Source organism: Melopsittacus undulatus, chromosome 8 (genome assembly GCF_012275295.1).
Source record: "Melopsittacus undulatus isolate bMelUnd1 chromosome 8, bMelUnd1.mat.Z, whole genome shotgun sequence".
NCBI lineage: Eukaryota > Metazoa > Chordata > Aves > Psittaciformes > Psittaculidae > Melopsittacus > Melopsittacus undulatus.
In genome coordinates this window covers 21,938,185-21,965,914 of record NC_047534.1, presented here as the reverse complement: position 1 = coordinate 21,965,914, position 27,730 = coordinate 21,938,185, and the positions used below count along the sequence as shown (strand labels likewise).

At 41.4% G+C, this 27,730-nt stretch overlaps 2 protein-coding genes across 2 annotated transcripts in view; one reads left to right on the top strand and one right to left on the bottom strand.

The window, feature by feature from the left end:
• The first annotated feature begins 1,173 nt into the window (after positions 1–1,173).
• TCP11L1 (t-complex 11 like 1) lies at positions 1,174–17,807 on the top strand. The gene is made up of 10 exons (XM_031050276.2): positions 1,174–1,300; positions 4,807–4,972; positions 7,606–7,738; positions 10,313–10,433; positions 10,908–11,128; positions 11,879–12,015; positions 12,461–12,657; positions 13,019–13,200; positions 13,909–14,081; positions 14,293–17,807. Exons 2-10 carry the CDS (start codon positions 4,819–4,821, stop codon positions 14,526–14,528), a joined length of 1,554 nt encoding a protein of 517 aa, XP_030906136.1. The 5' UTR covers positions 1,174–1,300; positions 4,807–4,818; the 3' UTR covers positions 14,529–17,807.
• CSTF3 (cleavage stimulation factor subunit 3) overlaps positions 17,799–27,730 on the bottom strand; it is a 49,680-nt gene continuing 39,748 nt past the window's right edge. The window contains exons 13-21 of the mRNA XM_005150608.3: positions 26,555–26,629; positions 25,113–25,256; positions 24,916–25,018; positions 23,216–23,285; positions 21,726–21,921; positions 20,090–20,243; positions 19,620–19,714; positions 19,452–19,512; positions 17,799–18,494 (exon numbers count right to left, since the gene is read on the bottom strand). Of these exons, the coding sequence (XP_005150665.2) occupies positions 18,292–18,494; positions 19,452–19,512; positions 19,620–19,714; positions 20,090–20,243; positions 21,726–21,921; positions 23,216–23,285; positions 24,916–25,018; positions 25,113–25,256; positions 26,555–26,629 (1,101 nt within the window). The 3' untranslated portion in view covers positions 17,799–18,291. The remainder of the gene's footprint in view (positions 18,495–19,451; positions 19,513–19,619; positions 19,715–20,089; positions 20,244–21,725; positions 21,922–23,215; positions 23,286–24,915; positions 25,019–25,112; positions 25,257–26,554; positions 26,630–27,730) is intronic.

Sequence of the window (27,730 nt, the reverse complement as noted above, 5' to 3'; positions counted from 1 at the left end):
GGGGGGGAAGAAGCTAGCTTCATTGGGATCAAAGGTAATTTAATAATGAAAAAGAAGTAGTAAGTTATAAATGCATATGGTGGGCTATTTTTATAAGCAGTCCTATTTGATATATTCAGTGAGACATTACAGAGCAGTAACTCTTCAGTTATTAGTGGTGTCTGTTGCCATTGGCTATTGTTTCTGCAGAGTACTTTTATCTGAAGGTGAGATGACAGCTTGGTGTGCAAGAGAATGTGTTACTGTACTCTGGTGGGGGTAGAAGACAAATGTGTAAGAGGTTAATTCTAGTCAGTTAGAAAGGGCTTCTGAAAGATAATCAGTTCTTGAAAACTAATACTATGGGTTGATGTCTAACCCTTACTCTTCAGTAGTTACTTTTTTTAGTTCTTGGTTTCAACAGAAGACTTTTGGTTATAAAGGCACTTTTTTGGGGGGAAAAGTGGCTTAACACGCACTTTAAAAAGTGGGGGTGGAAAGGCAGTTTCTTGATCATATTTCTAAGTTACTTATGCACATGCTGCCTTTCCAGCAGAGGTCTGTTCCCTTTTTCTATATGTTCTGCCATGGCTGTTAAGAGGATCAGGTTTCTATCTTGAAAATGAGTTCTTGCCTATGGTTATTGCCTGCTGGAGTGCAAACTCTGAATTACAGATAGCGGTGCCCTGTGCAGTCACTGGGTTAGCTCTGGTGCAAAGTGTGATTTTGGGCTATGGAAATGCAGGCTGAGGGCAAGAGCCTGGCCCTGGGCAGTGCTCAGGAGCATTCTGATAGGCACAGGACCAGAGGTGTATATAACAGTACCTGAATGATGGTCACAGACTGCGGTGGGTAAGGTGTCTGTAAGTGAATACGCACCAGCAGGACAGCAACAGAAACCCGGGACTGCTTTCCCTGGTTGCTGGGTGGATTTAACCTCAAAAGGACAAGGTGCCAGGAGCAGACATCTACTTACGTGTGCTAGAGCCTGGCTGGAGGCTAGATGCGTGAAGCCCTCGTGCTGGCGCAGAGGTGGCTGCCAGGAGTCACGATTCCTGAGGCAGACGCAAGCACCTCGCTCCCCTCACAACGCAGCCGTACCCAACGCCATGTGCCTCTGCCCCACGCTGAGGGGTAACCCCCACCGACGCACAGAGGGGCGGTGACTGCTCGCCCCGTCCCCTCGCGGAGGGGCGGGGAGCCGCCGGGCCGGGCCCTGGGCAGCCGCTGGGGCCGCGCCTAGCAGCGCCGGCCGGCAGGAGGGAGTGGGGCCGCCCGCCCGCTCCGTTACAGCGGGAGGCAGCGGCTCTTCCGAGCGGCGGTAAGGACGCGGTGGCGGCGGCAGCGTGGCGTGTCTCGGGTGGCAGCGCAGTCCTGAGGCAGCTGTGGGCAGGCCGCTGGGCCTCCGTTAGGCCTGGAGAGGGGGAGAGAGCCCTGGGCTCGGCGCGGGCGGGGGCTGCTGCTGGGGCCTGTTCGCTGGAATGCGGTGCAGGCAGAAGGAGGCTGTGGCCTCCTCGGTGCTGCTGTGCCGCGGCCGTTCGGCGTGTGGGCAAGCACCGCCCGGCTGTGCGCCGGGGCCCGTTTTTCGTGTGGCAGCTGTGGGTGAAGCTGCTGCCAGCCCCCAGCAGGTAGTGCGGGGAGAGCGCCGAGCCCCTGGGGAAGTCGTGCAGGAAAATTGGTGCCCGGCCCGGGGAGGGTGAGGGGCTGGGAGGTTAACACTGCTGCGGTAGCTTCCTGACGGTGCCTTCCTTGCGAGCGAGCCTGCCGATAGCCCGGGACTTGGAGGGCCGTACACGGAACAAGCTGTAGGTAGGGGAAATGGTAGAAGTCCACAAGGATCCCTTTGAATGTCTAAAATGAACAGAGGAGCTGAAATGCAGCTTGCCTTATGATAGATTGTGAGGGAAAGTAGGTTGTGATGTGGTGGGAGAATACAAGGAGGGGAGAGAGTTAAGTGTTGGAATCAAGCTTGAAGCAAAGTGGCCTTCAGGGTGCATGTGCTTGGCCTTAAGGTAAGGAAGTTGTCAGATCTAGTAGAGGCAGATGACTGAAAAGTGAAGGAGGAGCTGCTTCAGTCTTGTGTGTTCTCCACGTGAAGTTTGTTTAATATCGGTGTTCCTCGGATGATTTGAGGACTTTTGCTGAAACCAACCTGTGGAAATATTTTGTTTAAATTTGAATTTGTTGGGTTTTCTCTTGCACTGCTGTTTTTATTAAAAATAAAGTACCGAGCAGTGGGCTTTGTTCTGTTAAGAGTCAGAATTGTTTCTGTGAAAGAAGAGATGATGATCATGCTTTTGGAACAGGTATTGTCAAGCTTATTTACCCAGTGGAAAGAGGATGTATTCTAGATGTGTTCCAGCAAATAACAGCAGAAAAGAGCAATGATTGCAGACTAGACAACAGCCAACAAGTGTGCCTGCTCACATCATCTGCTGAGCAGTCATTTGGTAGAACAGTCCAGCAGTTCTCGTACCCACTTTCCACAGCTGAAGCAGGACTCTTTTCTTAAACAAACCGCAATTAAATTAAATTGTTGGGTTTGAGACTGTAGCTCTTGGTCTGCCACTTTATGGAATGTGATACTCTAGGACATAGCCTGCATGGTAGGAATGGTGTCCTGGTGGGCAAACCAGGAGTAGTAATCATGGGACTGATTGTCATCTTGTTCCTGTCAGTTACCTTCTGAGAGTCCTTAATCAACTTAATGCATGCCTCAATTTCCCCTCTGTAAATAAGGTGTGTACTTTTGTAAGAGCAGTGAGGATAAAGTGCAGTTAGAAACTGCGAGGCACTGTGAAGTGTTATGTGCATTAAAGACTTAAGTGGGTCTTAGTTGAGCCATCTTTGTGCTTCAGATTTTGACTTCAGGAGGATGCTTTGTGGAAGAGAATGGATAGGAGGAACAACCCTCCAGTATGGTTGCATGAGTACGGAAGGTTTTATGGTAATGTTTTTACTCTAGGCAAATTCAACAACACATTTCCTTCCTCTGTTTAGTCAGCCCTGGCTTATATTTTCTATTGCAGCTGCTGCTATGATCTTTTCTGTTAACTGCTCCTTTATTAACAGAACTTCTTGCCATCTTGCTACTGGAGTGTTTGCAGTAACAGACCTCTTGTCCGCTAGATTGGAGATTGACTTCTCCTGGAGCACATCAGTGGTTTCCCACTTGCATGCTCGATTTGGTGCCTTGTGTTACACTTATCTGGAGGAGCTCCCTGCCTTAGTTAAAAAGTGACAGTGTGTCCTGCGTTCAGCAGTGGCAGTCATTTAAACCATGGCACAGTGACAAGTGCTTTCTTGTCCCATTTGAGTTTGCCTGCCTTTGTGAAAGGGGATGATCAAGCATTTGGAGCAGGGACATCAGTGACTGTTCCAGCTAGAGGTGCAGCTAATATATGGTTCTGACAACACCTGTACTGATGTCTTTGTTTTCCTGTGTAATTCATCCCATGCTTTATATGCTCTGTTTTCTTTTCTGAAGTAGAGCTCACCTGGTGCTGTGGACAAACGTTGCGTATTGTTATGTATCTCATGCAAGATGATGATCCTGAGTCATTGCTGTAGAACAAAACCATTTCTTCTGTGCACTGAGCTTTCCAGCTGTTCTCTAGAATCACATTGGTGCAATCAATTTAAGCACTGATGGAGCAGGGTTACTTATTACAGCTCTTCTATGAAATGGAAAGAACCTGTGCTGCCCTTTTTATTTCTGCACTGTTGCTTGCTTATGCTGCATCCTCCTCAGTGTAGTCTTTGGAGCTGCAAGTATTTTTAACTCTCTTACTGAGAGCTTGTTTCTTTCAATTTGGAAAGTGGGAATGGTGGGATACTGGGTGAAAGAGGACAGTGGTGGCGTTCCAGGAGCTTTCCTTTTTTATTTGAAAGACACACTCTTCCTGACTTCCCCCTTCACAGAACATAAAGGTTATTTAATTCAGTTAGAGACATTGCATGCTCTCTAACAGATTTCTGTAAAACTGAAGTTTGAACTGTAGCTTCCTGTAGGATGGAGGGTTTTCAATGGGAAGATGTGCAAATTATGTCCTTCAGAGGGAAAGCTGAATGTGAAATAAGCGAAGATAATGAACAGTGAGACATGCTTTTTTAATGGTCATTTTTGTGGTGTAACTTTGGGTACGCTGCTGGTATCTGTGATGTAATAGAAATATTTAGTATCTAATGTTTAATAAATACTTAAAATACTATAGCTATGTACTTTACTGTTGCAGTGTGGTATTTGTTTGCTTTTAAAATGCATAAATCATTACTTTTGCATGGAATGAAAACACGAGAGTAGAATTTCACATTAAGTAAACTCCTGTCCTTTCCCTGCTTCTTAATGCTTTTGGATGGCTCAGAGTGAAAACTTCCAGGTTATGAGCAGTTGGGGCAGACCATAGTCCAGGGGTATGTTACAGTCAGGCAGATTTATCATTTTATATTGGAAAAATATCTGGCATAATCGAATAGTTTCTAATATTTTTTCAGTAATTTCATAAGCACTGATAAGAAAGAAAATGACTTTCTCATCTGTATGCATTATGGCAAGGGAACAGTTTCAGACTTTTGAGAACTTGTGGGAATGGAGATTAAGTAAATGGTAGTTGTATTGAAAGCATCTTGTTTTGTGTAAGATGGGAAGTGAGTCATTGAGTCCAGGTCCCCTACCATTATGGGAATGACATCATGTAATTCCTCATGAGAATTCTTTCATTCTTAATTTTTTTCTTAATCAAGAGAAATCCTGGTGATATTTCCCCACTCAGCCCTGTCAGAAAATGCTTATTAATTCCCTTTTTCACCTTTTCTTTTTCTGAAAAGAACCAACTGAAAATGTCTCAGAATCCTAACAAGCCACCATCAAGCAAAGAAAAGTCGAGTGATTTGGGGGATGGTCAAGAGGAGAGCTTGGACAACCCGGATCAGTCTGTCAGACAAACAATACGACAGAGTGCTTTAGGATCACACAGAGATGATACGCCAAAGTGTAAGCAGAACTGCTTTATGAAAAAGACTTTGAAACTTTGCAACACCTTTCTCCCCATTTTTAGTACTTAACTGTACACAATAGCCATGTTGTTCTGAGCCACGTATACCATTGCACATCTGCACTCATGGAAGGGATAAGCACAACTCCAGTGTCTTCTAGCTAAATTGTCACTGCGCTTTGCATTAGCAGTTGAACCTTCTGGATTGGTGGAGCAGCCTCTGTTTCTACTGCAGGGCAAGAGAAGCTGTTACCAACAAAGTTATGTCCTGTCATCCCTCTCCTAATGCAAACAGAAAGTTGTACATTTAGTCCTAGTACTACTTCTAGTGTCAAGCAGGACTGCATATTTTAAGTTTATTCCTAAGTCATATTTGTCATTCAGCTTTCGATATGAGGAGCTGGATGCAGCATGGTTACCGATTATTTCTAGCAAATCTATAGATAAAAGTAAGGGAAAGCTTTCTGGTCCCAGGGATTCAATTCAAAGAGGCAGAGTTGCTCAGACAACTAGTTCCAAGTTACCATAGAGAGTCTCAGCAGGTAATATTTTATCTATTGCATTCCTTTTATTCTTTTAATGGTCTTCATTACTACTTGAGATTTAGTGTTGTAGTTTAGTGCCATGTTACACAGAGGAGATGTTCTGAGGGAGTTTATGTTCTTATGACTTGCTGGTTGCCTGACAGGAAATGAGTTGTATGTGTGGAGAGATGCTATGAACACAGGAAAGTAAAATACATAGCACAGTCTTGCACTGCACTGTACCACAAAATAATTGTGGGTCTCAAGCTCTCCCCTTTTGTAAGGGAGAAGATATATTAAGAGGATGAAGTAACATGATTTAAGAGCATTCTTTGGTAAATGAAAGAGGCTTAGCTTTTAGTGCATCCTCTGCTAGGGTGGTGTCATCTGGCAGTCTGACAAGAGCACTCCCATTCAGCTCTGAACTTTGTTGTCCTGCTAGTTCTCAGGATATCCAGGGGTAATCCTTGCTGTGTTTCCAGAGTCACTGTGCAAGATTAAGCTGCAAGTTGAAGGAAATAAGGGTTTGGGAAGGCTGCACAAAATGAGCAAGATATGAATGAAAAAATATCACACTGGAGCCTCACGGTATATACTTGGAACAGCTCCGAGTGGCAGACAAGTGATGGACCAGTTACTCTTACAGGATCTTTTCTGTGTTACTAGCTTAAGTCCAGTCAAACTGGATTAGCAAATGAGGCTGTCATGATAGTTTGCCTAAAACATACCTCAGTGAACCCAGCCTATGAAGATCCCTGGTTGGTTTCTTCCATTTTGTGAATTAGCATGTTGCTCCTATGCCAGGACTCTAGTTGAAGTGAAAGAACTATGGAAAGGAATTGATCCATTAGGGCAATTCTGCTCTGGCTCTTTCCCCGTCCTGCTCCACCACATGTTTTCTGTGGAAGCTGAGGCGAACCTTTCCATTCTTGTCTGCATCACCTGAGGACACCAATGCTTTAACCTTCTGCTTTTCCTCAAATACCTAGACTGGACCAGGGAAGAGCTGTGGTGCTTCTCCTGACATTTGGCAAGGCATTGAAGGGCACCCCCACACCCTGCTTCACTGGTGCTAGCACAGCTAGGGGGAACCTTTACCACAAAGAATCAGTGGCAACAGGTTTTGGTTGGCTTCAGTGGGGATGGGATTAACACCCTAACCAGCGTGGCCCACACCCATGGCAACTTCTCGGCCTTTATGTGTCACTTTCTGCACTACCACCATGCCATTAGTGTCCCAGGAGGATGTTGTATATTCCAGAACAATTAGGAGCCATAATTCCCAATGCATATTAAGTTTTCTGAAACTGTCCCTGTCCCTCTTCTACCTTTTAGATTTCTACAGTCAGCCACTACCTTTGTCTCCTGCCTAATGAAAACTGACTTTTTTTTTTTTTTAGGTCTAGAGCTTACTCCTACTTGCTTGTATGCCCCAGGGCCCAATTTGCAGTTGCTTGCTCATCCTTATCAGTCCCAAATGCCTGCCAAAGGAAAAGGTCTTAGGCAATGGTGCTGGGACTAGGTCTTGATGTCCTTATTGCTTGGACCATGGCTTCTGGAGGAAATAAAAAGTCTGCAGAAGTGCCTGTTGCACTGGAAGTAGTGAGAATAATTAGCTACTAGGGTGTTATTGCTTAATGTTAATGGTGGTTTGTTTGCTGACTGCTTTAGAGATGAAGTCACTTCTTTGAAAAATATAACATTGAAATGGCAACATCGGCACAATAACTGAGGCAATAGTGGGGTGAAAATACTAGTATTTTTAATGATTTCTTCCTACACTATGGAGGAAGATGCTAAGATACTATTAAGCAGCCCTGAAGAAGTGGGGGTTTGGGTGTGGGGATTTTGGGGGCTTGTTTTTTAAAAGGTCTTGATAGAACTTGGAAGCAATTGATATACTGAGCCTAGAATATCAACTGGGGTTCACTCCTTTGTTTTCTGTAGTACTCCAAACTCTGTCATCCCCAGCTGGGAAGGGAAGGAAAGAAGAATCTTCAAGTGTCCCTCTGTACTGTAAAGAAAGTGGAAAGGGTCCAAAAGTATTAGCAGACGTTTTCCCATAGAGATTTATAGGTAACTGTCTGACACTTTCATTTACATTGCAGCTAGCCCTCCTCGGCCTGTGTCAATAGAGGAGCTCATGGAAATAGCTAAGGGAGTAACCGACATGGCATTAGCACACGAAATTGTTGTTAATGGAGACTTCCAGATAAAGCCAGCTGAATTACCAGAACACAGGTAAGATTGTTACCAAACAGATACATAAATGAAATTTGCATTTGTAGAACTACAGAACAGCTCCTAGTGGATCAGGTACAGGCTCTGGCTAGTATCTTAGTATCATAAGGAGAAGGTGGTAATCATGCTGTTCTGCTTCCCCAGAAATGTGTGCGTGAGAAAGGGGTTACTGGGCACACATCTCAGGGTGCTGGTATTTCTGTCAGTGTCCCCTTGTCTCAGAAGTCTGGGACCACAGTCTTCTCAATACCCAAGTCTAGCTGCAGATGCAGGTGGTGCTCTCAGCATTTTTGAAGCTTTCACCACCTGTGGCAGTTAAGATGAAATGATGAACATTTTAGCTTTTTCTGTTGGTTTCTCCAGGGATTTCTTGGGAAGAGATTCCTATGTTTTATTAGGTAACTCCTTGCTCATTTTATGTTTGAAGTTTTTCCTTCTCTGTCTGACCTACAGTAATTCTGTCCCCTGCTGAAGGGAAAAACAGAAGCTACATGGATGTTTGGTTGCATATTGGCTAGTGTAGCTGACCCAGTCCTATCTACAGAGGCTTTGTGTGCTGTCTTTTCGTTTTCACACACAGAGGGATCTGGCTGACCATGTTTCCTGGGCTGATTTGTGAGAGTGGGTACGCATTTCATGGAAGGAACTTGATCCACATTGAAACTAGTGTTATCTGTAGGTGTCTGTGTTTGAGACAGAGACCCCAGAGCACGTTACCTTTATGGGTGCTGCAGAAGAATATGCTGCAGATGGCTCTTAGAAGACTGGCATTGCTTGTCCTCTATAGAAATTGGTCATCCTGAGACAAAAGGTCTGATGCCCATCTCCACAAAAATATGGTGATGGTGGTTCTCATGAACATCAGTAATGAAGATGTGGCTTGGAACTTGAGTTGTCCTTGCCTGAAAAGGCAATAATGGGAACATTCTCATCTTCCTTTCTCGCCTGGACTGTTGCTGTCTTTCCAGTGTGCCACTGGTGTTTCATTAATGGCTGTGGACTGCTAAACAATAGCAACCAAAGAAAATGTGCTCCTGCTATCAAATACACTGAACCTCATGGGCCTAGCAGGAACTGCCTTTCAGTAAGGGTTGAATGGAGTAGATGAGGGTCTTTGCTATATGTTCTTCACTTGTTTCAGCTTCTCAGTTGGTAGGAAATGGAATGGTGGCCTCCTCAAATGTTGAGGACAAACAATATTTAGCTGAGCTGGCACATGACACTAGATACCTCTGTTGTCCATGAAGACTCATATATATTTTAGAGCTCAAGTAGTGATTAGATCTGTCTTCTCAGCATCATCTGTCAGTGTGTGCCTTGTGTGTTGTTAGACAGACCCCTGCTTTGCTGTCTTATTTGCAGGTCATATGGCTCTATGAACTAGGAGCTCTCTTGAGTATGGAAAGTATGCCTGAGGTGTGCATAGCTCCTTCTCCCCACTCTGCCTTATCTTCTGTGTCTCAGCGTCTTTTTGTGTAACTTCCATCAGGGGTTTTCTGCTTTGGAGCTGATGGCTGAGAATAAATGCTTCATCTAAAGTCCCAGTTAAGAGAGTGCTGTTGTATTCAGTGTCTGCTGCTGCTCTGTGTTCCTTCAGATGGATTTCTCATATGAAAATGTGCTGTGATAGTGGATAACTTTTCTGGTATGCCTCAATGCCATAAAATTGATCTAAGCATTTTTCAGAGAAGAAGGATTTTAGCGTGTTTTATTTCTTCCATCCTTTCTTGTATGTCTCAGGCTTACAGTCCCTGGCAGCTTGAATGTATGTGTAGACACATGGTTGGAGGAGGAAGCTTGTGACTGTATTTGCAGTTGTAGATGCTATCAGTAGAGCATGTGTTGGTTGCCCTCATAGGGCCGCAGGGCATAAAGGCCTCTGGGTGCTGCCTGAACCTCAGCTGCACAGTCAGAGCCTTGGAAACCTGCCGTGTGTTGTGAGCTTATTTCATGTTGAAGTTAAACCTGGTGTGAACAGGAGCCTGCTGGCTGAAAAGGAGTAACTTTCAGTGTTCTGGATTAGGAATTGGTACTGAAGCAGTAGAATTCATTTATTTTTTTTTTAAACAAACTGGACTGGGTCTGTATCTCAGAGTAGTTGCAGTATCTACACATTGAAATGCAGAAGTTTTTGTGTCAGGGAAGTGACTATTTCTGTTTACTTAATGGATTTTCCTTCTTAGAATTGTATTTACATAGTGAGGCTCTTGAAAGTAACAGGAATACTGGTTCTCTGGTCTTTTGAAGACAAAACTAATTTTTGTGATCTCTCTTCTTCCCGTTGTTTGGTTTAGGGGTAGCATGTGATAAATAATTGCAAAGGTTTTAATTTGTAGTTACTTCTGCTTGTGTGTAAATCTTTAGTAGGATATAAGCCATCCCAAACCCTGTGGCCAGTTTTTCTTGCTTTTCTGCATAACTTAAAATGACAGATCTCTTCTCTGTTGATCAGCATATATTCATTATTACACTATACTCATATTATTATCTGCTGTTCTTCAGGAGCTGCAGGTTATCTTTGTCAGGTGGTGCAGGGACAAGTATTGTTTATTAACTGGTTGTATTTACCCACAGCTTAGAAAAAAAAGTAAGAGATATTGTGCATAAAGCTTTCTGGGACTGTCTGGAAGCTCAGCTAAAGGAAGATCCACCAACTTATGACCATGCAATTAAACTACTGGGAGAAATTAAAGAGGTAAGATGATGTCGTATCGGGGGAAATTACCGAATTTGAGTAGCTGAATTGATACGAATGAGCACAAGTGGTTGAAGTTTGGCTTTTCATGAGGGACTTTCTTAATCTTTTTCACTACTGTATCATTATCTGTGAACACATATAAGTTGTATGACCCCAGAGGAGAAATTTAAATGTAAAAACAAATGCAAAACAATGTAAGAGGATTAAAAGGAAAGTAAAACTAGTTTCCTCTTATCAGGCTTCCTTCATGTTATGACTAGTATTTGCACTACAAAGTATTTACCATTTAGTAACTTCAATATCATAAAGAGTGAGGGGAAACATTTGGTGAATGGTTGGTTAAAAAAAGAAAAAAAATCACTTGTAAAGGGCAATTAGTTTAAATAAAAAGTGGCTCAGTAATTGTTTTGATCCTTGTAGTAGTCTTTGGTATGTAGAACTAACACACTTGTTAAAAACTTTCCATTTCAGAATCTCCTGTCTTTCTTGTTGCCTGGTCATAGTAGACTGAGAAACCAGATTGCAGAAGTTCTTGATCTGGATTTGATAAAACAGGAGGCAGAAAATGGGGCCCTTGATATTGCTAAGTTGGTCGAGTTTGTTATTGGGATGATGGGGACTCTTTGTGCTCCAGCTCGAGATGAAGAAATTAAGAAGCTGAAAGATATTAATGAAATAGTTCCTCTGTTCAGGTACTGAAATGGTATTAATTAGTCACAGTGAGAGTGCCTTCAATAATTTTATGGGGGCTGGGGGGAGGGAGGGCCAGTCCAGCAGGGCAACCTGCAAATCTCTGCAGGAAAAGGGAGTGATAGGGATGTAGTTGTGGGTGTGAAGGAGGGAGATGCTCCAGAGGTCTTTAACAAGGACCAGCTTTGTTCTGGTGAATTGGAGTATTTGGCTCCTGCATGTCACTGAAGGACATTTTCTTAAATGCTGGGTGCATACAAGCTGTAAGATAGCAGGTGAATGGGCAGTTTGTATTAGAATGAGTATCAACAGCAGAAGGGTGGTGGTGGTGGGGAGAGAAGCAGCATAGGAAAAAGGTGTTACTATTCCCCAACCAGCTCATCCTCTCCCCTCAAGTGGAGCTCTCTCTCCTACCCAGAGGCTTTTGCTCTGGCCCCATGTTCTCAGCTGAATAGTCCCTGCCCTCTTCTCTTCCCCTTTCCCTCTCCCCCTTCCCCCCACCCCCCAAGCTGGTAAAGTCAATTCCATGGAGACATTTTTACAGGAGACCAAGATTTATTTCCTACTTTGAACAGACATGTGCACACACACGCTTGCTCCATCTCTGCCCATGTTCTTACATTGTTAAGCATCCTGTTAATGTTCCCCATGCATATTTCTGCTCTTCCCTTACACAGTCTGTAATAAATCTTGTAAATAGTACCTCTTAAACGTCTGCAGCCTTGAATAACTTTTTCTGTTTGTTTCTTTAGAGCCATTTTCTCTGTGTTAGACCTAATGAAAATGGATATGGCAAACTTCACTGTCACTAGTATTAGGCCAAAATTAATGCAGCAGTCTGCTGAGTATGAAAGAAAGAAGTTTCAGGAGTTTCTTGAGAAACGGCCAAGTACGACTTTGTTCCTTTCTTTCTTCCCCTCTGCCCTCCCAGTGAACTGCATGCTTTTGCTTGTACATCATGAGAAGAAATCAGATTTTTCATTAAGTTTTAGATTTCATATGGTAAATGACAGCTTGTGCCCCAAAACTGTGGTTTGACAAAATCTGCCAGAATAACAGTTCTGCACTTCATACACTGCAGTTTAGTTTCATTTCAGTACAGTGTAGGGCATAAATACCTACATCTCACCTGGCATCATCTCACCTCTTATTTTCTGTAGCTGCATGGTTTTAATTGTCTTAGATGTTCTGCTTAATGCAGTAAGTGAAATGCATGTCAGTAACTGATATAATGGGTATTAGTAACTAATGGGATTATCTGGAAATCATTGGTGCAGAAACCTAAATTTGAAAAGGAATTTTCTTAACAAGATTTTTTTCCCACTACTCTGCAGATTCTTTAGACCTTGTCACAAGGTGGTTGCAAGAAGCAGCAGATGATCTTGTCAAGCTGAGATGTAAAACGTTGCCTCCCCACTGTAGTAGTGATGGTGCCACTGGTGGAGCTTCCGCCTTGTGCTCCACTGCTGTACAAAATCAGGCCTATCTGAACCTCCTGAAGTGGGACCATGTGAACAGGCCTTTCCCAGAAGTAGGTTATTTAACAGAAAAGGGCATTTCTTTGCTTGTTCTACTTTTTATGTTTCTGGGATACAACAGAAGCTTGTTTGGATTTATAGCCTTGTAACAAGTACAATACTAAAACATCCCTTGATTAAGGGCTCTTGTAGCTCTTCTAATAGGTGCTGCTTTTTCAGTATTGAAACTTACTTAGTTGAAAAAGAGGAGTTATTTCTTTTCATTTTGTTCCTGTTACTTGCCTGCTGAGCACATACTGCTCTTTTCTGTGTCGTTGTCTTGCTGTCACTGGTGTGGCTAGGTGGGAATTGCAGTGTCCCATCACAGCCCAGTGTGCTGACTTCGCTGTGTGCTGGCTTCCTCATTCTTTGCAGACGGTGCTAATGGACCAGACCCGCTTTCAGGAAATACAGATGGAGCTGGAGCAGTGCCTCTTGACTGGGACAGTCCTTCTGGTCACCTTCAGTGCAGCAGGCCCGGCACTCGCTGATATGCCTGGATTTGCTGAAAAAATCAAAACCACTGTCAAGGTGTTGCTGACGGGGCTCCATCTGCCGTGAGTACTGAATAGTCCTCACATAGGCACTGGTGTAGCTGTTCTCACCCTAGTAAATCATCAGCTTAAGCCTCTTTCTGGCTGTAGAATATGTCAAGAGTAAGTGATGAGGGCTTTTTATGACACCAGGCTGACAGTTTTTATTCCACTTACTCAGACAGAACCATCTTTTCTTGCTGTGTTCTTTTGTGACCTCTAAGTGCTCCTTTATTCAGAGTGTTTTCCTTGATGCCTTGTTGGCACATGAGAGCACCAGCAGCTAACCATGTTCACCCTTTGTGCCAGGCTCACTCAAAAACTTCAGTGTGGTACAGTAAGATCCTTGCAGATACAGAATGATTGCTGTAGACATTATGGGTTGATGATTGGTTTTTGCATTAGAACTGTCTGTGAGGGCAGAAGGTCAGCTCTTATTTGTGTGGATTGTTCACGCTGGAAATCTTTAATGCTGTCTATTCTACCTCCTGGTTTTATATCTCAACTTTATTTTTCATATATATATATACACATATATATATATTATTCTTTATAGTTCTGGGTTTATCTGGATTACACTTCTTCCATTACACTTGATAAATAAGGCAACTGTAATTGGATATTTTTTTATCCAATAATAAAATATCCACCTGTAAAAAAAGTATTTTTATAGTTTATTTTCTAAAGGTGGGGAAAAAAAGGCAACTAAATCCTCTGCTCCACATTCTCCAGCTCCTTTAACCTGAAGGAATCTTTGGCTACCACGGGTGAGAAGGTGTGTGCTGAAGTTAACACCTGCCTCTCCCAGCATGGCTTCACACCGCTCTCAGCTGAGCGAGAGACTGTACTTAAAGGACAAATCCAAGCGGTGGCCAATTCGGATAACACCATATGCAAGTTAATAGGTATGCTTGGACAAAAACACCCTGTTCTCAAGTGACCACTTGTCTGTCTTTGCACATCTGCTGGTAGCATGACATGCATGTTTCCTCATTTAATAACCCTCAAGGGCTTGTTTGCTATGTTCAGTCTTTCTGTATGTTACACGAGATTACACTATTTCTGATTGACTCTCTCTTTTGAAAACAAACCAAACCCTTGGTCCAATTTTTCCAGATTCTCGAATTCAAAAGTTTCTGGAGAATTACCTTGCATCTAGTCACCAGAAATCATTGCCTGCTGTTCCTGGAGGACTAGGCCCTATTCAAAAAGAGCTGGAAGAGATTGCTGTGAAGTATGTTCGTCTTGTCAACTACAACAAAATGGTCTTCAGCCCTTACTATGATGCAGTCCTTGGCAAAATACTGACTAAGGAAGAATACCAACTTGCAGGGAAGTCAGAAGAATCCTAAAACCAGTTTGTATGCTACCAGTACGGTACTGTTAGCTATTTTAAACACTTGCACCAATATTTGTCTAGGAAAACAGCTTCCCATGTAAATACTGGTTCCTTTTAATTCACTAGTGATGACTGATGAGGAAAATACCTGAGATCCAAAAAGGGTTCTGAAATAAACGATGAGAGAGACATGCATTTTTCATGTAAGTATGCAACCTGGGTGGGGGAATGTCTTGGTAGTTTTCTGGCTGCAATTTTTCAGCTGGTGCTAGGTAGGACAAGTTTAAGAACCAAAATTGTATTTAAGTAAGTGGCTCATTTTAGGGTGTTTTACTCTAATTTACTGTGAATTTAGTTTAATTAATCCAGAGCAGATTAGCTATGGGGTGATTTGGCTTAATAAATAAATCTTACTTCAAAGAAGAAAGGTAAAATTCTGGATAAGAGAAATTTTTAAGAGGCAAAAATCAAAGCCAAACAGCACTTTATTGTAACATTATGGTTAGTGTGGTAGGCTACTAGTTTTTTCTGCATTTTACTGCATTTTTAATAGCATTTTTTTGCTGTTTACCTGCAGATGTTACACAAGACATAATATATTTTTGTAGTAAATTTTCTGGTTATTGGGTAACTGTCCTCTGCTATGTACAGTACTTCCAAAGGTGGCAATCTTATAGATTGCAGCTGTATTTATCTCTTGTAAAGACTTCAGAAGGGCAGAGATAAAATGTTTTGATAAAAGTGGCATTTCTTACCTTTTTTTCTTTTTTTGCTAGCAGTTTACTCCTTTTTATGTGAAATACTCATTTTCAAGGGACTGTCATTTTCTGAGGGCAGACTTCAAGCATGTGACACTTTTGGCTGAAAATTTTACTTGTGTTTTTAAAACTACAACTGGAGATGGTTGCATTTTCAACCATATCTTCAAAACTATCCTGGAAGTGCAGAGCACTATCGGAAGTATAAGTGATCTTGATGCACTGTGAGAAGTGAATGATTTACTGATAGCTTGAACATACAGGGAATATTTTCAGTAGGAGATTTTTTTTTTCACTTTGTAGAGGTGTTCTTGAAACCTAAAATAGTTGCAGGTCTTGAATTGAGTTAGCTACATGTTGTACAGAGGAGCATTCACAGTGGAGCTTAATGACCTTACAGCCTTACTGAGATTTCAAACTCAGCCAGGAGGGAAGTACATTTGAAATTTTCCTCTGGCTGAGCACTGTGCTGTGCTACAGTCATCAAAATCTGATGATTTCATGAAAGCCACGTTCATAGCTGGAAACAGTAAGTGTCCCAAGTACTACTAGACTAGCCAAAAGAGAATGTGCTGCTGTCTTAAAAGCCATGAAACCAACAAGTTATGTAAAATAAATAAACGAGGGCTTTTATTGCTCACATCCAGGTTCATTTTATCAATCAAAATAATAGAACTTCTAGAAGGAAGCACCTGAGCATGAATCAGTGCTGATGTTCCCTTTCTAGTTTTCCTTTGTCAGTGTGGATACAGCTGCACTGACTTTGAGTTTGGAGGAAGGTGGGTTAAGTAAGATCTTTTATTCCATGTTAGCCTATGCAACTATAAACCAAATCTTTTCTCATTCATTACAAACCCTGTTCCCCAAGGGAAAAACCACACCAAAGCCCTGTAAGAGATCAGTAGCTCAGTCAAGTTATTTTTCTTTTGGCTAAAGTTATTCGGATAGTAAAATGTGATCTGTCTTTTGACTCTTTCTTTGATAACTCAAAAATGAGTAGGTTTGGTTAGCCAGAAAAGTAAGTTCTGAGTAGGTTTTTGGTGAGGACTACATCATTGTCTGAATCAGCACAGGATACTACAGAGGTCTTCGAGATCGCTGCATCTGCTTACTGTACTTTGTTATTAGTGGAGGATCCACCTCAAAATACAGCCTATAGCTCTGCAGCTCCAGCAAGGTAATTCATTTGTCTGTGTAATGAAAGAACTAACAGAAACATTATTGCTAGAGATGTATAACCAAGACAAAGCTGTTTTCATTTTTGTTAAATGAGAGTTGCAGAAGTTATACATTGCTGCTGTTGTTTTATATCTTAGCATTGTCTAGAAGCTGCCTTCACAGGTCCCTGTGGAATTATGCATACTACAGAAATTTAGGTGCTGTAGGGGATGATGTTAGAAAAGCCTTTGAAAAGTAGAACAACTGGGACTGCATTATAGATAGGTAAAATTGTACTTGCTCAATCCAGGAGGTGGCTGCTCCCACTTGAGGAATTCACAGTCCAGATGTCTGTAACAAATCAGCTCCTGCTTACTCTGCCATTGAAGCACGGACTGTGCTGCAGGCTCGATGCTGTATGTCCCAGCTCTCCTTGCAGCAGGGGCTTGATCCTAAGGCTTCACATAGAGAGAAGTGCAGTACCTGCCGCTGGCTCCAGTTTCCCCTTCGGGGGTACAGGCAGTGGGAGTGGGTGCCTCGGTGAGTGGGTGGGTGTTGTGGGCTGTAACAGCAGCAAAGATCTAGAGACAGAAATAAATGCCCATGAGTGCAAATCACCTTAGTGGCTTTGGTTTTTTTTAGTGATAGTGATAGTGTAGAGAAACAAATAGTTTCTCTACATCCTCTTTAAAAGAAAAAGGGAGATACGATTAAGTGGCAAAGCAAAGAAGAAATTCTGTGACTGATAAGGCAAGACCTTACCTCTATGGGAACATAGTTCTATGGTTACACATAGGCTGTATCACCTTTTAGTCCAGTAGACAGGAGCACCGACTGGTGTCGTGTCTGCTGCTGGTGGTGGGATTGTCTGTGTGTTCGAATGTCCTGTAGTCCACAGGGATTCTTATGGTCTCAGCACAATGAGTGCAGTTCTGAATAGCCTGTTACAAGTTAAAAAACTACATTACGCATAGAAACTGCTTCAAAAGTTCATATAGTGGTTTTGTTAGCTTGTTTGATAATACCAGGTTAAACTGTGTAGCTAATATATTAACATTTAGCTTTGTACCTTAAGTGGAAGACCAATGCAGTTATCCAGGAAAAGACTGTGTGAGCTAGTACTCCTGGACAATCCACATTAGAAAATACTTACCGAGTTTGTCTTATGATGCTGTCTTCTTTAAACAGTTTGGAATTAAAAGCAAAAGTATACTGTATCCTCTAGAAAAAAAATGGATAAAAAGCTAATTCTAGTATGTATGCTCTGATCAATTTCCTGTGATGGTCTTAATAACATTGCTTTTGAAGTGGCTGAGTCATTTAAGAAGTAACTTGTTGTGTTTGAATAAAACCAGAATGAGGCATGATGTTATGGATATCCTTTTATTTTAAAGGAATGTTTCTTTCCATTTTCAACTACAAAACAAATTCCATACATTCTGCCATAAATAAAAATGAACAATAAGGCAGGAACTACATGAACAAACTTGAGAACAACTGTTTTCCAGAAAATGTGAATTAAAAATGCTTCACAAGTATAAGCCATCCAGTTTTTAAAATAAAACTGTTGAGAACCCACCAGATCTCAAGTGGTAGATGTGAACACCTTTGAAGAACAAAATGCAGTTTTGATATTTTGCACTTTTGGTTCTGAAAACCTTGACTTGTTCAGAGCACTTTCTAAGGTTGTTCTGGCTGTTTTCGGATCAGGAACCATAGGAGAAAAGAGGCACCACAGTAACAAAACCATTTTCAAGATTTACTTTTGTTTGCAGTTGTCCCTTTTAAATGCCTGACTTTTAAGAGACTGATGGACTCAATGCAAGTCTTTGTCTGTCACAGCAGAACTCCAGACTCGTTTCATCGGATTCGCTTTTGCTGTCGTGCTCTGTAAATGTCATGTACAGGGGGAACTACAGATCCTTTCTCCTCATCGTCGTCAGAATCCTCGTGTGGCCTCTTAATAGCCTTGTTGAGCACAGCGTTGTTTTCCACAGGTCCATTGCCTTCCACAGCTATTTCAGGTAGGCCTCCGGTAATTACCCGCACAGCTTCATCAACAGCTGCAGAAAGAGAAAAGGATTAATTTCATTTGCGAAAGTTAACCTCTCCAATTAGAAATAAGCATGTGAACAGAGACACCAAGACAGGTACGTTGTGGAGATTTCTAAAACATGAGACATTTTCCTACCCTGTACTCCCATAAATGTTAAGAATTAAGTCCTGACAGTGGAAAACTAAGCTATGGCAAGCACTAATTATAAAGTAAATGCTGCTGCTTCAGCTCGAGACCTCCCTTTACACAAGAACTGAGATCATTTGCAAGCTTAATAAAAGAGGAAATCCTGCTGGGGAAACAGTGTAACTAGTTCATGACTCATCAGAAAGTATGCATACAGAGCAAGTCAGTTTCTGCTTATCAACAAAGAGGGCTTAAAAAATTCCATGTATAATTTCAGTAGATGTTTTATTATCCCAGCTTGCATTCTTGCTGATCATTTGCTCCTGAAACTAGCAGAGGGAATGAAAGTCATAGTTTACGTGGATCTGGCCTGGTTATATGTTTCAGAACTTCATCTCTTCTGTAGGAGCTTGGAAAACACTGCTGTTCTATTGTTGTCAAGCACCCCAGCAATGTGCATTCAGAGTTATGCCTTCCAACAAACTCCCCATACTGCAGATGTGCAATTTAATACTATGGCTACAATGCTGCTACAAATAACACCTTGCTTCTTTTAAAGGATATTCTGAAAATCTTAATTTCTTTCTTTTAATGGTTACCACCAGAATGTTATTAAAGTAGAAGCTAGTGATTTCTGACTTCTTGATCTTCCCACAGTTAAATGTACAAATGTGTCTATGCAGATTCCAACCTACAAATACAGCTAATTCAACAGTATACTCTTAAATAATAATTATACACCTGTAAATGAGGTCTGGGTTTTAGACAGAAATATTCATACGTAAAACAAAGTCATATGCAGCACTATCACAGACTCCAGAGCCAAGAAATAACTTACTGTCTGGCAGTTTGCATCTTCTAAATATTTCCATGAGCTCATCCACTTGAACAAAGGGACCCTAATTTGTTACCAAAGAAGAAGAAAAATTATTTTCAATGGAATGATGCACACTGTGGTTCTGTCAAAGCAGACTCTTCTACAGCTTGAGAATTCATTAAAACAAACCTGAAAGCAAACAGGAGGTGGCAGGAGCTTCATAAGAACTACAGCTGCTGGTGGAACAGGAAACACACCACCTGGGACGGGATGTAAACCTGGAGCTGAGGACAGAAACACTATGAAGGCAGTGCAAGACAGCTAGACCTGAACTGCTTTAGCAGCACTATTATTTGATACAGATAATTACTACCCTGTCACACCTGCCTCTACTAATTACATAATGTTTAGTCAGTGATCTGAAGTCTATGAGCAGTATGTATAACTGCTTATTACCATTTACCAGACCCCAAACTTCTTGCACTTATTTCCATGTGACCTTAGTATTAAGTAAAATATATATGCCTTTAGCAATCCAATTAAATAACAGCCTCAAATTTAAGTACATGTTTGGGTGACTGAAGACTAGGAAAGTCTGTGATTAGCTTTGCTAGGTTAGTAATTTGCCACTGGGTGAAATAAAACCCCATCTGACTTACGTGCTAAGTGTCGTGGCTGAAATGGAATCATTTGTTGAGTGTCCGGTTTTGGATATTCAGGTTTTCTGTCCACCTCATCTTTGAGAACAGGCACGATGGAAGGTGCAACCACAGGGTCTGGAATTACAGCTGACAGCTTGGCACGAGAGACATCCTGTGAAAGTCAATGAGAAACCCCTGAGCTTGATAACACTGTGTGTTTAAATAACAGAACAAAACTAGCCCAGGCGCTTATTCACACTCTTGTCAGTTCACTGTAAGTTCCGATGTCCTGTTAGAAGACCATCTGGGCAAAACTTGCATGTTTTCATCAAACATTTTAGTCCTACAGTGTCCCAGCTGGGAGTGGAAACAGTTGGTTTTGTTACTGAACGGAGCTATGTCTGTCATTATTGAGTGGCTCCTGATTTTTGGGTTTAAAAGATTTAGGTGAACAGGTGCAGACCACTAGGCCTTCGCAGCTACCACTTCTCCCTCATTTCATTCCCTAGATTGCTTTAGCTGGAAAAGAAAGAAAGCATAAGGCAGTCAGCAGGCATGCAAAGCATCAGTTCAAAGAGGATTATATTTTGGCATGTCACAAGCAACGGAAATCAGCCCAAGGGCTGAATGCTCTTGGGAACATGCCACCTTGCATGCATTTAGCAAGACGTACTCTCACTTCAAAATAACTTCGTCCTGATCATGTTAAAAGTATTCAGTGGCTCAATGTGACTCTTGTTTCCACCTATCATTATTATTTATTATTTATTATGTATCATCACTATTTTACATCTGTGTGAGGACAATGATTCAGCTGTTTTTCTAACCTTGATGACTTCTGTATTTTTCAAAAATTACTTTCCTGTGCAAGAAAATCAGAGGCCGAGGCCTCACGTTTGTGAGACATGAAGGCTCTCTGCCTGGTCATGCCAATGGGAAACAGCAGTTCCTCAGCGGATCTGTTTCTGTTTGTCTGACAGACTGGTTTACATCATGCTTAAAAAACCTAATAAAAATCAACATTTTATTCTGTTCTAGTGGTTTTCCAAAGTATTAAGGCCTTCCACATGACTAAAATAGTAGTTAAAATACACGTGGTCAGAAATGAGATGGGAGACCACCAGCTACCTGTGTCTGGCCTAGATTTCCAGTTGTGAATAGCAATACCAAAGCACTTAGCCATAGTGAACAACTGAAGAAACACAGGCAGCCACTGATCCCTGGTAATTTTCCTCAGGCACTTGCAGCAGCCATTGGGATTGCAGTATGCTTGGTTTGATAACAAAGTGAGCAGAGTTTTCATACAGATGACCTGATTCTACAAACTTCCAAAAGAATTTTGCTTCTTGAAGGAGCTCAGGTTTCAGTCAAGTGGAAGCCTGTATCTGCAGGGTGATGGCATTTTCACATGGACCTCTTCATGGGAAGATGAGAAGTAAATATGAACACCAGAAGTTAGTCATGTTCCTTGCTGCTTTTGGCCTCTGGCCAGCAATGCCCAACAAGGCAATGATGAGGAGGAGGCATATGAGGCCTGCTTGACCTGCTTTTCTGTCACGGGACAAAAAGTCAGGCAAGCCCTGAACAAGGAATTGCTTAAGTTTGCCAGAACTGAAAAGAGCAACAGTAGAATTAAGTGTTCTTATCCACTTACCTTATATCCAAGAGCCTTCAGTTCACTAGTAGAGCAAGGGTACAAATCCATGAACTTGTACCTGTCTACCAGCAGAGCTGTTTCTTTACCCTCATATTCTTCCTTGAATGCTGTAAACCTCCGTTTTTCCACTTTCAGTATACTGGCCAGATCACCAATGTTACTTTCAAAAGCTAAAAACCGAGCCCAGATTTCCCTGTAAAATAGATAAAGAGACAGCTGCTGAAGGAGGAAGAATCACTGATCACAGCCCAATTAAAAAACACACGAGAGGAAAGATTCAAAGTAGGCAATCAGGGAACATGTGAGTACTTCTATTATTTCGTTTAGATCCATCTGTAAGATGTGTTACCTTTCCAGGGTGCTATAAGTTTCTGTAAAACTTCCAATCTATTGAAATGGATCATGAAGGACTTGGTTATGGTAAAGAAAGACTACTGGTATGACTTCAGCCTTTGAGGTAAGCTGTCACCGTCAGTGCAAGATGCACGAATAGACTTCTCTCATCCTGCTACACAGAATTGCATTCTGATCCTGCTATGTGAGGGACTTTTCAATATAGACTGTGATTTAGTTCATTTGCACAGAATAGCATAGTGTAGCAGGCAAGAGCAATACCCTGTAGCACAACAGGCAGCACTTTGGAATTTTACATAGCCCAAAATATATATAGTTATTGCTCATTTCTCTGTGGAAAATCTCAACTAAAGCAACATCTGGCCATGTTTCTGGACTTGATTCAATTTCTATTTTAGCTTTGGAGTTCACCTTCAAAGAAGATTCACCTTTCAAATTCTAGGTTTTTTCTCACTTTTAAAATGGACATAAAAGTACTTCTCATGAAAGGTAAGAACTAAAGTGCAGAGTGAATGTGCACAGCAGTGCGACATCCAATTCCTTAGTTTTGCTGCCTGCATCTACCAGAATACTGGTGAACACTTGGACTGCAAAGGGTTTGGTAAACATTTTTTTCAGAGAAATAAGTTTAACAAGTAGTAATGAAAGTCTGGTGATGAGTGGTTAATCCAAGTCTTTCCTGGGTCTTTTCCTGTTTTGTGTTCAGCTGTCTGGGAGTCATTCAGATTCTCCTCAATAAATTCCTGACTTGCCTTCTCTAACAGAGATGATGTTCTTGACTCCCTCTCCCCATCTACTTAAAGCATCTCTGGTGAATGATATATGTCAATAGCCATGCCAACTGCTCAGACCACTGCATCCTTACTGTGCAGGAGGCTTCTGCACTCTATCCTCAGTAATCCTGTGTCAATGAGGTTTTAAAGTCAATAAATTGATGAATTTCTCTGCAAGTGGAATAGGAACTTCCACAAATCTGTCACAGTACTTGCTATTTTACACAGCATGAAGATGGGAAGGAACATCTGCACCTAATTCTATCCTGCTGTTCATGTTTCTGATTTCTTTGGGATGTTTACAGTTGAAAGGGGTTATGTATCTTTTTTAGTGTAGTGAAACTGCTTTTGCAGACATACCCAGATTTCTCAGGTGGAAGGCTCCCTGAAGTTAAAACGCGCTCAAACAAAACTCTTGTATTATTGTCCTCTTCAAAAATAAAAAAAAGAAAAATCACACTGAGTATAATATATTAAAGGCAATTTAAAATCATGTCCATTCAAAGAAATGTGTACATTGTATTAAATATAAGGCTGACATTCTGATACCTGGATTTGAAGTTCAGTAAAGTAGGAAGAAAGTCTGAAGGCCTACATGAAATGTTACCACTGTTAAATTCTACTGTGAATTTGTTATTTGAAAGTCTATTTTTGTTGATAGCCACAAACCCATCCTACCACAGGTTCTTTTATAAGAGCACAGCTATTCCTTGGCATTTTTTCAGGATCTCTGGGTTTTTTTCCCATTTTCTGTAATTACAGCAGCTTATCTCGATAACTTAAAATCTGACATTTCAATTCATTACTCCCCTTTTAAATGAGGACAACAGTAATCACTTCTATATTCCTTGGAAGTCCTCCCAAAAGTATGAGGTCTGGTTGGTGGTTTTGGTGTTAAACCTGCTGGCTTCTGACCTGTCTCTGCATGTTTTGCCATTTCTTACATGTACAGGAGTTCAGAGACCAATCTTCTTGGTTTTCAATAAAGTCAGCTGGGTTGCTGACACACAGCAACACAATGGCAAATCTTAAGGTAATTTTTCCCAAAGGCAGTCTATGGAAAGGCACTGCAAATACTCATGTAGGCCTGAAATAATTCCTCACAAAATCCAATATACTTTGACTTGCAAAAGACCTCTGTTCATGGCTCACAGAACTAAAAAACAAAAAATAAAGCTTCAATCTGTTCAAACTTCTAGAGCCTGAAAAAACAAAGGTCCTGCAGACTGACAGGGGAGACTCATGTGTCTGGTGCCTGCAGAATGCACCAGGAGCTCCAGAAGATCCCGCAATAGAGCTACCTGCAGCCACTGCTCACTCCAGCCGCACGGAGGCAAGCTCACAAACCTGAGCTAGGCAGAGGAAGAGACTGGGATGAACCGCTCTTCTCTAACTCCCCATGAAACGAGGACCAGGGCAGTTCCAGGTCTTTACCAGCCCCTGCTTCCCACAGCAGTTCAGTCTTCTTATAACATCCCTGTGAACTCTTGCATCAGGGAATCTCACGTAGAGAATTTCCACCACATCCACCACCCACTCCACAGCTGTGCCCATGCCCTGCTATTTGCATCCAAACCATCTCCCCAGCAACTTCTGAGCAGGACCAATATTTGTAATGCTGCTTTTACATCCTGCTCATCTCATCTATTTGAGGAGAACAAATCTACATTAATTCTAGTCAGGACCAACTAATCCATCACTTCTCTTCAGAACTTTTTCCTCAGGATTTAGATTTTTTGGTGTCCTTCTCACTCTTCACAACAGATGCTGTCAAACTGCTGCAGTGCAAGCAGGGAGTTACAGTTTGGAAAGTTAGCTCTCCTCTATTCGGCAGAGTCAAGATCTAATTCCATATCTGTACATCTAGAACTGCAGTAAGGACAAACCAGCAGGTTTGGTTTTCAAATTAATTGCTGAGTTTCATGAAGAGGTTTTGTTGCTCTTCAAGAAGAATTAAAACTAAAATATAAAATGTAAACTAAATTATAAAACCTTGGCCTTTAAACTCACAGAGAAGACAGATGAATGCTTCATTGGACCTCTCAAAGCATGAAACTTACCATTAAGATGAGAAAGGTAGTCGATATATGCCAGTACATATTCTGGAATGTCCCCGTATTTTTTTAGTCCTAGCTCAAAAATCTTAAAGGCCACAGACTTATCCTGCAAACATTTAAGAAGAAAAACATTATTGCCTTTGGTGAGCTACACACCCTCCTGACACTGCTTTAGTATCGAACTCAGTATCTATGATTACCTTACTACAATAATACTCCATTAAAGCTGCTGTAACATAGACGTGATGGCGGGTCCGGGCATCCTCTCTTGCTTTCTTAAATATCATTCTTCCAGATTTTATGCCTTCTGCTCGCCTTGCAAATTTCATATATTGGATATAGACCTAAGGTGCATATTAATGTTTATATAGCATCAGTCCTGACAAAGAATACTAGAATATAAGAGTTCTTTACCATAGCTGAAATAATCCCTCACAAAACACAACTAAAAAGTTCTAACAGAAACAAGACTCTATTGTGCCTCTGTAGTCTGCTAGAAATTCTGAGGCAAAGCTTTTTATATATTTTGGGATTTTTTAAATGGAATATACCCAAGACTGATGCCCTGAAATGCCAGCAGTTCATACACAGATTTTTTAAGGAAGGGGAGATGGATGCAATTTACATAAACTGGTGCCTTCAGGAAACTAGAGGCTTACTGCAAAAATTGTAACTTCCCAAAGAAGTTAAGACATCCATAAGGCTAAAGAACAGCCCAAAGGCCCAATGAAGCATTTTGCTGTACATTATACAAAGACACAAACTGTCCTACAGATATTTATAGCTGATCAAGGAAATAATGAATGTCCTGTTTAATTCAGTTGCCAATTTGCAATCTGCATTTCTTTGGGATTTAACTTTACTCCACTCTGAATTAGATCACAAGAGCATTTTCAAATAGGAGGAATTAGGACATCATTTCTCAGAAAACACATGCACTTGGGAAGCATTGTGATGTGTCTTTAATAACTAGGAAGTGTCAGTAAAGGAATACCTTTCCTCTGACACTGACCCGTTGTTTAATTTTAGACCCTAGACCTTCTTTTTCCTTCTCATGCATTGTCACATCTATTTATAAACTGACTTTCTGAGGGCAGGTCACTTCTCACACCATTTGTTCTGTGCTACCACAGCTGGCACTATAGACAATGTTGTTTATTACAGAACTTAAGCAGCTGTACAGCAATACTCCTTGATACTCATATTGTGCATTACAAATTTATATGCAAGCTACATGTACACCGGATAATGTATTTCAGCATAGGGAGGACTATGGGCAAAAGCAACGTGCTTTTAATCAGTTAAAGGGAGGCAAAGCACAATTTTATTAGAGCCAACAAAACACACACTAATTCTGATGAGCTGTATCATGAAATCTTTAATATCGCATATCTTCATTGCTTGTCTTAAAAGATTTTCCAAAAGAGAGAGGACAAAACTGCACAACTTGGTGCATCTAAGTGAGTTAAAGGTGATAATAAATCACCCTTGCTGAAATGTTAATCCAATTTTGTCATCTCAGCACATCTGCTCAATCACCTCGTGACCCAGTGAACTCCTGCAAGTACTTCCCCATTATTTGTGTGCATTCAAGTGACTATTAGTGCAAATGTGGAAAAACAAAATGCTACGGTCATCTTACCAGAGTGGGATCAATGTCTTCAATAGCCAGGAGCCGGTTATATATGCTGTGTACTTTCTCATACTTCATACGACTCTAAGTAAATACAAAGGAAATACAGACTGTTTGGTAATACTATTACAAATCACCTGTGAGAATGCAAAAATCAGTCTGAAGGAAAACCTGCAATATTTCTGTTCCCTTTTCCCCCCAGTTGAACACTGTCAGTCCCTTTATTCCACGCTGCATTTTCTCTCATGCAGTCATTGCTTTACTTCCCACATTAATTTCTCACTAGTGCTTACGTACATGGTTTTCAAGAGTTTCTGATGTCTTTTTCTACACTATAGTAACACTGCAGCAGAACTGGGATTGTGGGTGTTTGGGATAATAAGACTATTTCCTTTACCTCTACCTAAAAGTAACATGCAGACAGGTAGGAAAACCCCTTTTTTTCCAACATTCACATTTCAAATAATCATTCTCTTCCCTGCCAGCTGCAGCCCTCCAAGGTTTACTGTGTAACCTTAAAAACCCTAAATAGCTGCACTGAAAGCCAAAGAAAGCTTTTTGCTTAAAAGTCAAAGGTTTGGGTTGGTTTGGGGTTTTTTTTGCTGCTGTCCTCAGGATCCTCCTGCAAAGACTTTTCCATGTTATGATAAGTGGGCAAAACACGTCCTGCAGAGAACTCCATAGTCCTTATCTGATCAGTGGAAAACAGATTTTGCTCATGATGGCTCATCTGCAAACCCAACCGTGTCAGGGCATAATTATTCATTAGTGAGGCTGTGCAGCAAGGTGGCAGCCTGAGTAAAGAGATTTCTCAAAAGAACCTCCCATCCTCCATCACAGCCATGCAAAGACAAACATTAAATCCCCCAAGAATTAGACATGAAAGTTATACTTTATTCCCATTTTAAAAATGAAGAAGCTGATGCTCCGGTAAATATAATAAGTCTACCAAGCTTTCAAGCTCATAGCAATTTGAGAAATACAGTTAATATTTAAGTGGAAAGACAGTAGATTTTAAAAATTTTTGGACTGAACACTATGGATTTTCTCTCTCCAATTTGTCAGCCAAGTATCAGAAACACTGAAAGGCTAGAAGAATCAGAAAGTTACTTCCGTAGACTTCTGTGTACTCAGCATGTTTCAAATAGATGACATTATCAATGGGAGATGTCTTTGGGTTTTAAC

Excerpts from the sequence above, each read along its gene's own strand:
- TCP11L1 (XM_031050276.2), top strand. The coding sequence starts at position 4,819 with ATGTCTCAGAATCCTAACAAGCCACCATCAAGCAAAGAAAAGTCGAGT. Across the intron at positions 12,016-12,460 it reads GTTTCTTGAGAAACGGCCAA|ATTCTTTAGACCTTGTCACA; the intron begins GTACGACTTTGT and ends ACTACTCTGCAG. Across the intron at positions 14,082-14,292 it reads CACCATATGCAAGTTAATAG|ATTCTCGAATTCAAAAGTTT; the intron begins GTATGCTTGGAC and ends CAATTTTTCCAG.